The 12,246-nt window shown below is 44.2% G+C and overlaps 1 protein-coding gene across 14 annotated transcripts in view; it reads right to left on the bottom strand.

The window, feature by feature from the left end:
* Positions 1 to 214: 214 nt before the first annotated feature.
* The window catches only part of RHOBTB1 (Rho related BTB domain containing 1), a 70,815-nt gene continuing 58,783 nt past the window's right edge, over positions 215 to 12,246 (bottom strand). For 8 of the 14 annotated variants that reach the window (XM_082611724.1, XM_082611727.1, XM_082611719.1 and 5 more), the window contains 4 exons: positions 9,301 to 9,451; positions 5,690 to 5,778; positions 2,920 to 3,025; positions 215 to 2,393 (listed from right to left, as the gene is read on the bottom strand). In XM_082611724.1, the coding sequence (XP_082467850.1) occupies positions 2,224 to 2,393; positions 2,920 to 3,025; positions 5,690 to 5,778; positions 9,301 to 9,451 (516 nt within the window). In that variant the 3' untranslated portion in view covers positions 215 to 2,223. Of the gene's footprint in view, positions 2,394 to 2,919; positions 3,076 to 3,281; positions 4,709 to 5,689; positions 5,779 to 7,806; positions 7,892 to 9,300; positions 9,452 to 12,246 lie in introns of those variants that run through there. The other 6 variants (XM_082611729.1, XR_014293256.1, XM_082611730.1 and 3 more) reach the window with 6 other exon arrangements.

Genomic DNA, 12,246 nt, shown 5'->3' with positions numbered 1-12,246 from the left:
AAGAGCAAAGATCCAGACCCCTCATTTACATCATGGCATTGCACTCTGCTGGCAATACTTAAGACAAAGATGACTGTCATTCAAGCTTTCTGGTTCCTAGAGGACACACAGCCCCCATGACCCAGCACCTTTAAAGTTCTGATAGTTTTTTAAAAAAGCAATGAAAATTATACACATGATAATGATGGTAGTCCTTAAAGAAAAACTGGAGGCATTTTATAGCTAAACGATTTTACTGGCTTTTCGTGAAATAAAAAACACAAAACAAACCACCATGGTTAAAAGGCCATAATCAGCATCAACCAAATGAACCAGCCACTTGGTTACAGTAGCTGATAACAAACACTAGTGGATATTATTGCTTATACCCAGGTTCATTTATATGTCCATTACATTTTGGCAAAATTACAATCACATGGGAGCTTTGGTTGTGTAAATTCAATTCTGACTACTCATCGAAAACTCAACTTCTACCATTTTATGATGGGATATATGCCGATTCTTCCTCTCATTCTGTCTCCTTTCTCCTTCCATTAATGACTTACAACCTATTGACCCAAAATTAAAGTAGATGCATTTACAATCATCCCATCCTTCCCTACTCTACTGCCCCCTCTTTGTCATGAGAGGGTGATAAAGGAGCCTCTTTATTGCTGGGCCTCTCCCAGCTTTCGAATCTCGTGTGTATCCACTGCCAGTAATAAATGTCCATCTGTAATCTGGATAGATTTTCAAATATATTTGGCTGTCAACATTGGAGTTTGGATTCAACTGTCTCTTTTCCAACTTCTGAAAGCTAGAAAAAAAATCAACAGCTTTTAGCATCAGTAAATTGACTTCCTGACAGAATAACTCCCAGCCTCCACGATACAACATCCCATGACAGGTATGGAAGTGTGGCCTTAAAATGCTCTGCGTGAGTGCTGTAACATTTTAATTTACAGAGAAGCAGTGATTGACGGCCTCTCAAAACTCCCGTGCTCAGTACTTTCTTTTTTAACACTGAAAACTCAGAATGACAAAGGGTCAGAACTAACTCACAATAGCACCATTTCCTAGACTCTTGGAGTAAAATTCCCGTCTGCGTTGGAGAATGCAGTGACCCTAGACGACCCAGCCTCCAGCTTCGTGCCTTCACAGGCCCTGCTGAATTTCAGCAGCGGTGGGTGGTCTGCCTTCTTATACTTCTGCAGCAACGTGAGTTTTCCCTGGGAAGAGTTAAAAATCTGGGTCTTACAAAGTGAAGTTGGCCGCAGGTGAGAGACCTGAGGAAGCCTGTTTCTGGTGGGGAGGTGTGACAAGCCTGCAGATGTTGGGACAGAGTCCGGGGACCCTTTCCCTTGCCCATCTCGATTCAAGTCAGCGGAGAATCTGCATGCAGAAACATGGCAAGATCAAGGAACACTGAGAGATGTACATCCTAACACAGCAATCCGAACACCAATGCTCTTACGGTATCTTCTGTATTCAGGTCCACCAGAGAGTTTGCCCTGGATAATGCTGGGATTTAATAAGCCCTTCTAATGATTATAAAGATTATCCTCTTAAATCTAGATGTTTTACACAACAGAAGATGTGATATCACTATATTTTACATGGCACATATAACCATATAATTACTAGCACTTACATGGCAAATATTGTAAATATTACACATTCTTGGAGTTGACTTTATAATTATACCGATGCCATTCGGCAGAACAAAGATGAAACACTCCCTAATTTGCACTTTGGGAAATTTCATTCCAACCCTTTACTTCAAGACAAAAGGATAACCCTCTAAGTAATAACGCTTGGTGATCACATGGGCAAAGAGAATCACAGGGCGACTTCATGGTTAATGTGTGGCTTGTAAAATAAAGTAATACACAGTATTTTCATTTACAAGAGACCATATAAAAATATCTTCCAATTTGGAATTCGAAACATGAAAGCTGGATTTTTTTTCCTTTGTATAAAAAGAAATGAGATAACGGACTAAAGTTTATTAAGCCTTCTAACAAAAAATATACAAGTTTAAGGAATGCAGTGAGCGTCAACTTCCCTTTTTGTCCAGGCTCATGGATGGTGAGCTTGTGCTTTGATCCCAACAAAGATAAATGCATGAAAGTGGAGGAAGATCAGTGCCTGACACCTGAACTACATCTTATCTCTAATAGTAAGACCAATTTTACAGTAGTGCTTTTAAAAGTGGTGTGTCAGATTGCTGATCTCTTTTCTGCCTCAGGCGACCGCTGGAGATGAATTCCAGAAGCACCACTTTCGTCTCGAGTGATGTTTATTTAGTGCAATATCTTCCTTCTCTCTTTCCCTTTTCACACGCTGGTAGTGGTCTTCTTCCTTCAGGTACCACACAGGGGGCCAGCGGTGCCGCTCAAAGTATTCCTGATTGTCTGGGGAAGGAAAGATGCAGATGGTGATACCTGCTCTTCATTCATGGCTTCTTTGTGCTAGGTTCTGTGCTTAGGCTTCTCATATATGATTATCGTGTGCTCATCTTAACAACCCAATAATGGGCAGGGACTATGAGTAGGGCCAGTGGCAGACTGTGACACCAACGTTTTGAGAGGTAGAATCACTTGCCTAAAATCACACAGCTGGACACAGAGAGCCTGAACCCAGGATCCCTTCATTTCAGAGCGTAAGCTCGCTCCCAAGCATGCCTCCCTGGACAAGGGCGAGCCAGCGATCTCTGCTCGCTCCACAGCAGGGCATCCTGATCCCCACCCCCCCGCCCAGATCCCCCCGGCCGTGAAGTTCTCCAGAGACGATTTCCAACCTCCAATTCCTTGGGTCACACCACATGAATCTGTGACTACCGTACAAGGAATTCTCCATGAGCTGGGGGCTGCCCGTGTTCCTTCTCGAGGGCAGTCACAGGTGATGAGAACCGGACAGGTGGGGACCGCACGGCCTCACCTGCAGATTTCGATTTGATTTCCTTGCGGAACTTGGAACAAACACTGTTGTAGTTGGTGCAGATGTGGTGCAAACACCAGGCGGCCAACTGGTGGGCATTGTGAAACTGCAGGGAAGTGACCAAAAGGGGGTCAGACTCTGTTTTCTAAAGTGGGGCTACAAAGAAAGAAAAAGCCACGGTACGGGTCAAAGAAATAAAGGGCCCAGATGACTAATTCGGAAACCTCTCGTTTTGACTACAGGGTTTCGACTTTGGCCATGGTTCCGACACCAGCCATGTGTAAGCATTCGGCACACTCCTACCCTCCCCACCCCCCACCCCCCACTGGGATATGTGCCCTAAAAAGAATCACTGTATCAGATCAGGGGTCTGAAGTATGCCTTGCCCTCCTCCTCTCCCCTTCCACCTGCCCTCTAATGATAAGTGGCGTGGCCTCTGGAAGGCACCAGCCCACAGGAGAAAGCAGCGATGTCATCTCTGTTTAAGGAAGCCTCGGCAACAGAATCCTCCGTGTTGCATGTCAAAGCTCAGCTGGCTGGGGCCAGAGATCTAAAAGAGGAGCATGAAAGATCAGTGCAGGAGCACTGCAGCATGGGTGACTGTCCTATACCTGTCGTTTGGTTACATAAGAAGAGCAGGCAGTGTGGGCGGGGAGGGAGACACTCGATCCACCCTCTCCTTTCTGAGCAGATGCTCAGGACGGTGGCAGCTGAGGAAGCTGTGACTGCAAAACACCCGATGTTCAGAAATCCGGAGTCCACTCCTCATTCCCTCCCCAAATTTGGCAGGTCCCCCCATCCCTCACTCTTTCTGTCCAGGCCCCTTTCAGACACCCATTCTGTTGTCTGTTGCTCTTGAAGTTTCTTTGAGCAGGTGAACCCCTGAAACCTACAGGGCGCTTCCTCCAGGGCCCCCGTCAGTGCCCTGAACAGAGGCCAAGAGAAAAGCCAACGTCCTCAGAAACTAACTCAAGAAACTCTCTGCAGATCACAAGCCCAACATGACAGACAGTTTTAGCAGGTGCTTCCAACTTGTCTTGATAATAGATTTCCTTCTGAAAGTCAGGGCAGAGCAGTGCGGTACTGGAGTTGGCTTCTTGTACCTGCTTAAGAGCATCCTTGGGGGCACCCCTTCTGTACTCTGAGCTCGGTGACTTCAAGTTGTTAAAGTTGGCCAGGTAGGGGTATTTACACCCCAGAAACTGGAAAATGCAACAGATCAGGGTCCCACCTGTCCCCAAGCGGACTGTTAAATACTTACCCCTTGGGTTAGGGTCTAACAAATGAGCTAAAATGTGGGAGACTCTGTCCTAAACTCTTCCGGCCAAGGTTTGTCAGAGCTTAGCAGGAATCATATTATTTCTTTGCAGGGTGTATGTGTGGGCGGGGTCAGCGGAGGGCACAGGGTGGGAACACAAAGCAAACAAATAGACACAACGGTAAATCATTACCTCAAGTGGGCTGGCCCTATATGAAGTTCTGGGTCATTTGATTGTTCTCAAGGAGGAATACTTACTGGAGAGGGCACAAGTCATAAGCTGTCCTCCAGGCCTGTTTCAAAACACTCCCAAATTCCAAATTTGGACAGTCAGTGTTGATGGGGGCTTGCTGATTTTACTTGTGATTGATGTCTGTTCTCAGTTTTAACTGTAACCCCTATGAGGTTGTTTTTCACATTGGATTTTCATAATTTGTGCTTGTGTCTGTTTCCCTCAGTGGCCTAGGAAGGCCCCAAGGGCAGAGAATCTACCGTGTTTGTATCTCCATGTCCTCTTGTCTAGGGTGGTGCCTGGTACAGGGGGAGAAAATAACAAATCCTTGTTGAATGTTAAGTCAGAATGAGCAGGTTGCTGTGAAATCCTGATCCACCGTTTTCCCTTTTGAGAAATCTCGATTGAAACTGCCTGACCTAAGACTTAGTAAACCACTGCCCTGAGAAAGGGAATGAAGAAAGCCAAACCTAATAGGCCACAGAAAAAACTAAAGAGTTTATTCTTAGTTCCTTCAGAGTGTAAACTCATTGCCAGTGAGTCTAGGCCAGGGACTAGATAACTCTGCATACGTGCCTTGTATTATGAGAGGGCTTCCTCTCTTTGGTGCTCTTTCTGGAACATTCTCTCCCACCTGATTCTCAAAATAATCTGTAAGGTTGACAGGGTGTGAATTACCACCCTTATTTCCTACAGATGAGGAAACTGTGGCAGAGTTTAGCTTTGTGCCTTAAGTAAGTTATGCAGCGACAAAGCTGAGGCTGGATCTCAGACCCTCTATAGAGGAAGAGGGCAAGTGTGTATGGGGATTATGGAATCACAACGTCAACAGTAACAAGTGCTGATGTAAAAAAAAAAAAACCCAGGACAGCTGCAGTGAGATGCGAGGCATCCATCACTGGACTTCACGAAATTCTAGACACTGTCTGATCTCGGCCAATCCGTGTTTGAGAATTCAAAAAAGGAGAGAGAATGCCTTCTCCTCCCATGCCCTGAGTTGTTCTCCCACATGTGAAGCTGGTGCCTCGGGGCAGGGGGAGGGGGGCACAAGGGGGCTGCCGTGTGGGTGGGGTCCTTGTTGTTTTATTCAAACAAAGCCCAGCAGGGTGAACGGTGCATGAAACGTAAAACTCTCAGATCTTCTCGTTGCACACAGTGGGGGGCCTCTGTGACTCGGTGGTGACATCTTTATTTAGACAGATGCAACAGTGGAATGTTTCAGCAGCGTTAAACGAACTGGTTGAACACACTGAAAAGGTGAAAGGCAAATGGCTACAAACCTGGGCCAATTCCAAATAAGAGAGCACTTCCCCATCGATGCCCACGCCACTCATGGCGGTCCTGGTCAGCTCCTGGACAGCGTGTTGCTCTGGGGAGGAGAGAGGGAGCGGAAGAAAGTTAGTGCCTGGAGGCCGTGGCCCGGCAGCAGCCAAGAGGGGAGTAAGCACGGGTCACAGCTCCACGTGAACTGAATCCAGGGCCCACTCGGACGCGCGGCCTTTCAGCACGGGGAGTCCTGGTCTCCAGCCAGTGCACCAGCGACTCCGGGGATACTTGTTAGCCTTCTGAAACAGCCAGAGTCCTCCAGACCCTCTCTGTCCAATATGGTAACTACTGGCCACCTGAGACTATTAAACTTAAATTAATAATTAAAAGTAAACAAAGTAAAAACTTCAGGTCCTCAGCCACGCAAGCCGCATTTCATGTGTATTGGCCAATGTGGACACAGAAGGTTTCCATCACTGCAGATAGTTCTGTTGGAGCGTGCTGCTCTGGACAGGCCAGTACCTGCCTAGAATCCTCTAGACTCCGTCATATCTTCCTGCTTGACAGTTTCCCCATTCACATCCCTCCAATTCTCATTACCCTCTGACCGTGGAGAGACTGAGTAACCGAATGAGTCCAAATGGGGAATTAAAATTGTGAATGTGTACATGTGTCTCATCAGCAGCAGACAAGGGACATGCTCAACCTCTCAGATTCCAAAGGCTGGGGGGGACCTTCAGCCAGAAGTCAGACAAGTCTAGATGGGAGAGCCATTTCTGCTTCGAAGCTGTGTTCCAGGCTTCTAAGATGAATTCAAACTGTGGTTCTGAGACTGAGCTGTCTCTTGCCTCTGTTAGGCTGGCACTGACGTGTGGGTACAGTCTTGGCCCGGCATTTCTGGCTCCTTGATGCCAATGTATTCTTTTTTCATCTCTAGCACTGCACCTATTCTTCTAGTATATGGTCCAAATCATGCTTACTTTCTGCTCTGGTTCTATCCATCCATACTTGTTAGTCAGTACGCCCCCATCTGGTCAACAGGGTATCAAGATTGGGATGGTTTCTTTGACACAAGCTTCCTCAGCTCGATTGACAAAGAAAGATCTATTTGGAACTAAATCTCCCAGAGGAGTCACTGGGGTTTTTTTTTGTTTGTTTGTTTGTTTTCTAAAAATAAATTTATTTATTTTATTTATTTTTTTTTGGCTGCGTTGGGTCTTCATTGCTGCGCGCGGGCTTTCTCTAGTTGTGGTGAGCGGGCTTCTCACTGCGGTGGCTTCTCCTGGTCTGGAGCAGGGGCTCTAGGTGCACAGGCTTCAGTAGTTGTGGCACGTGGCCTCAGTAGTTATGGCACATGGGCTCAGTAGTTGTGGCACGTGGGCTTCAGTAGTTGTGGCACGTGGCCTCAGTAGTTGTGGCGCACGGGCTTAGTTGCTCCGTGGCATGTGGGATCTTCCCAGACCAGGGCTCGAACCCATGTTTCCTGCACTGGCAGGCGGATTCTTAACTACTGCGCCACCAGGGAAGTCCAGTCACTGGGTTTTAAATTTTAGGGAACTGCAATATTTCTTGATATTCATTTAACACTTTGCCTTGCAGGGCATTTTCACCCCAGAAACTGACTTTTAAACACTATGGTCTAAACACTCTATACTACACACCAAACACTATATAAAGGATTAAAGGAATCACCTTAGGAAGCTATTTACTAAATAAACATAACAGTTAATAATAGCATTTAATAAGAAAAGTAAACATATATAGAAGTCTATAGTTCACACAAGAAGGTTTCTTTGGGTCAGTTTCTTTCATGGAGAAATCAGTCCCATGTTTTCATCACCACACTTAATATTTAAGCAAAAACGGTACTACTTCAAGACTGATCGCAAACCTTGTTCAACAGATGTGCCTCCAAATTACTTTTGACTATTTAAAAAAATTCAATTTATTTTCAAAGGACAAATACTTGTAAAAACTGGATAGTCAAGTGGCTTGGGACTCTTACTTCTGAAAAAAAGAACTGCCCATTGCAGCCTCCTAGAGTTAGTATTTAAAAAGCAGCAATACTCATTTGAATCTATGACTTCAGGTATATTGGTTAAAAACCGTTTAAAAAAATGAATAGCAATACTTCAACCATCTCTTGTTATCCAACTGGTGAAGACGGCAGGTAAGGAGAAAACTTTGATCTCCAGTTGGTTGAGTATAGTAGAAACCTGGAATACAGAGAAATAAATCTTTTCTCTAAAGACACTGGCAGAAAGTCAAGGGCAGATATGACTGGTTGGTTTGTTCATACATTCATTTTCATTTAATGATTCAACAAATCTTTACTGAGAACCTCATATGCTCAGGCACTTTTCTGTGTGCAGGGGGTAAGCCAGTGAGCAAAACAGGCACTATTCTGCTTTCACGGTTAATAAGAGTCAACTAAATGTAGCAATAAACACACTTATTGCTAATCGACACCTTTGGTGAATGAAGCACAAGGTTTAAATTCAAGAAAAAATATATTCGAAAGCGTATATCTTATTTTGACCTGCTTTGGCTTACCAACTGAGCAAATCTAGAAATAATACATAAGATTCTGTGAAGTTAAACCAAGTCTCCCTTTTTCTCTTTCCCAAAATGATCTCGACAATGTCAGAACATTTTCTAAAATAGCTTTAAGAAAACCACTTACATAACACTTACTAGGTGCCAGACACTGTTCCTAAGGACTCTCTCTCTCTTTATATATATATAATCTCTTAACTCATGTAATCTTCATAACTCTGTAGTAGAATATTATGATCCCCATTTTAAAGAGAGAGAAAGCTGAGACGGAGCAGTTAAATCAAGTAGGAAATCAGCCAGTAAACAGTGGAGCCAGGATTTGAACCCAGGCAATCTGGATCTGTAGCCTGTGTTCTTAACCACTGCCTCCCACTGCCTCTTTCTTTCTTTTATTTTTTTCGTGGCTGCGTTGGGTCTTCGTTGCTGCGCGCGGGCTTTCTCTAGTTGAGGCGAGCAGGGGCTACTCTTCGTTGCAGTGTGCGGGTTTCTCACTGTGGTGGCTTCTCTTATTGCGGTGCACGGGCTCTAGGCGTGTGGGCTTCAGTAGTTGCAGCACGCAGGCTCAGTAGTTGCGGCACTCAGGCTTAGCTGCGCCGCGGCATGTGGGATCTTCCCGGACCAGGGATCGAACCCGTGTCCCCTGCATTGGCAGGTGGATTCTTAACCACTGTGCCACCGGGGAAGTCCCCTGCCTCTTTCTTAGACACTGTGTCTGAACACACATTATGGGGATAACTGGACACAACAGCTTTATTTCCAATTCTGTGGTTCACCCACAAATGAGGCAGAGGGCATAGAGCATGGGCCTCGGGGGCAGGGGCCATGCATTACTCAGCTTTAAATTGTGCATCAGCAGGACCTACTACAAAGTAGGTGCTTAAAAAATAGTTGCTGAATTGAACTGGACTGTTTGATACATTTGATCAGTTCATATCACCCTGTACCAGACAGTCCTACATTGGGTGATAAAAAATTAATTTTTATTCCCTGGAAATCTTATTTTTGCTTAAATGCGATTTTGATAAATATGACAGTCAGACACCACATGGCCCTGAGTCATCAGCCTTACCTGCAAGTGCAACCAAGTGTGGCAGGCAAAATCTGTTTGCCAAGGCAATTAGTTCCAGTGGGTCCAGGTCCAAGTTAGGTGACAACTGCTTGGTATAAAGATAATCCAGTACCGCCTGCATTGACATCTTGTTTATGTTCGGGAGATATACCTGAAATGTTATTTGAAAAGGTAAGTTCTGCTGAAGAAAGCAGTGGGCATATTTTCAGGCGCTACTGCTTGTAAATATCCCCACTGTGTGATTCATTGTTAGTGAGTCTGGGACACCTTGCTTTGAGGCTGTGCAGGGAAGTCATTTACTATTTATGGCTTTAAACATAACTGTTTGATTTGTAGATGACAAAAGAGTGGGGCTGCCTGACAAAGCCTGATTTGGAATTTTTAAATGGCTGTTTGGGCTTATAAATCAGACAAATGGGCTGTAAATGTATGACATTATAGGCCCTCCTTGCCAAGTACCTTATAATACTCTATTGTGGGGAAAGAAATCTCCTAGCAACATGACAGGTGTTGGGGGGAGCTGCAAACTGCACTGTTGCTGACACATGACAGAGCCCAGCTCTCTAAGATGTCAAAACAAAGGATGAGCAGCCACCCTAGTTGCCACAGTGACTGGCTTGACTCCAGCCTTCTTTCACTAAATGCTAGCATGGAATCAACTATACGTCAATAAAAAAAAATTAAAAAGTATATGTTAGCATGACATACACACTTTATTTTTCCTATGGCATAGACATAGAACTATTGGAATATTATCAGATATCAGCAGATGCAGAGAATCCAGAGAAACCTGCACTTGGGACACCTAGGGGAAGGGCTGGGTATGGGGAATTGTCCCCTGGAGGATCCCCCTAATCTCCTTCCTGAGTACCTGTAGTTGTTGCCCATATTCCTACAAACTAGAGTTTGCTGGGAAGCAAGGGACTGCCTGGGAAGTAGAGTTCTGAGTGACTGGGCCTGGATCAACAGGGATATACACGTTATAGCAGGTATTCTTCACTTCAGGATTCTAACTCCACGAGACGTACCCTGGCATGACACAGAACGGTGCCACTAGTGCCTGCTATTTGGAATGATAAGAATGAACCTAATAGAAGGCCTCCTGTGCACAAAGTACTGTGCTAATAAGCTTTCCACATGCATTATCTATTTGGATCCTTATATCCTCCCTAGAAGGAAGAGACTCTTATTTTTGCCATCTTACAGGTAAAGGAATGGAGGTCCAAGGAGGTTAAGTCCGGTGCCCAGGGTCACAGAGCTCGGAGGTTGGGGCTGATATCTGAACCCAGGAAATATGATTCTAAAGTCTATGTTCAGAACTGCTGTGCAGGACTGGGAACCCTTCATGGTAAGGAAGAAAGCTCCATGACAGCACCTTATTTCATTAACAGTTTTTTAGAATTAGATTAGTAAGTTTAAAGGGATGAACAGTCATACACTTCTTAACTCTGGTACTTAATAAACCTCTCTATACAGCATAGAAAAATATATATCTATATATGATTACATTTATGAATTATATATGATTATATCTGTATATTATATATGATTACATCTATACTATATATCTAATCTCTCTCCATACATTTGTATGTATGTGTGTGTGTATGTATATATATATATATATATATATATACACACACACACACACACATAAAATGCCTCCACAATCTACAAGGGCCTTGTGGCCATTGCAGTCTTCTAGTGGTGTGGTTGCAGAACTGTTTAAGTTATGGCAACCATCTATATAATTTTCCTGCATAGACACCAGCCACTTCAGAGAGGGAATATCCTTTCAGTTAGAGTTTCCCTAAGTGTATCAAAGGGAGGGCCCAGAAAAATTCCTAGAAATATTAAGAAAATTACCCCCTCCCCTCTCAGACAGAGCGAAAACAATTATGATTCTATTAATAAGCTGCATGGCTTACTACCATCAATGACTTGACAAGTGTGATCATTTCAAGTTTCTAGCACAACCTCTACAATAAATAAAACCTGGCAAGTAGAAACTATTACTTATGTCATTTTGAAATAAAGAAGCTGTCATATTGTAATTGCTATTCCAGTGAATCTAACACTGGTTATATTTGTGTGTATATATGTTTATGTACACATGTGTTTATCTTATACAGATATGAATTTATTTATGGCAAATATGGCAAATGACATGGCAAAATTTCATTTCTCTAGAATGGTGCTTGGATTAGTACACCTTTTAGATAACTGAACGTTAATTAACTTGTGAAACTTTAAAATTTGGGCCATTGTGATAGTAAAAATATATACATTTTACAAAGTGCTAAGTGCTCTAAAGTGTTAGTGATTATACATATAAAAAAGTCCCAGAGCTTCCTATGAGCACATGTTCTCTCAGGGATGGGGATGTCTGCTGTTTCTGAAAATAATGGCTTGGAGGACAGGGCAAGAGGCTGGGGCAGGCCCAGAGATGTGCTGCTAAGATGCTCTGTGACCTGACAAATCATTCACCCTCTCTGAGCCTCAGTCTCCTCATCCGTGACATGGGAGAGGTTTGGAATAGATGACATCTTAAGCTTCTCTTCACTGAGATTATGGATTTTGAAGATACCCAGATGACTTTAGCAATTTTTGCTGAGTGTGTTCTAAGTAATGGCAAAATGGACATCCTAAATGAAAAGAAGTTGTTTCTGGCAGCCGGAGATGACAGTGGATTCCAGCAAGCAGCCCTGGCCCAACACTTGCACTGTCTTCGGAGCATTCTGATATTTGTAATCATCCATGACCTACTGTTTCCTTCTTGCTTATTATAACACTAACTTTTTTTTTTTTTTTTTTGCGGTACGCGGGCCTCTCACTGTTGTGGCCTCTCCCGTTGCGGAGCACAGGCTCCGGACGCACAGGCTCAGCGGCCATGGCTCACGGGCCCAGCCGCTCCGCGGCGTGTGGGATCTTCCCGGACCAGGGCAC

The sequence above is a fragment of the Mesoplodon mirus genome (assembly GCF_964341445.2).
Source record: "Mesoplodon mirus genome assembly, chromosome: 2".
NCBI classification, from domain to species: Eukaryota; Metazoa; Chordata; class Mammalia; order Artiodactyla; family Ziphiidae; genus Mesoplodon; species Mesoplodon mirus.
This window is presented reverse-complemented; position numbering and strand designations above follow the sequence as displayed.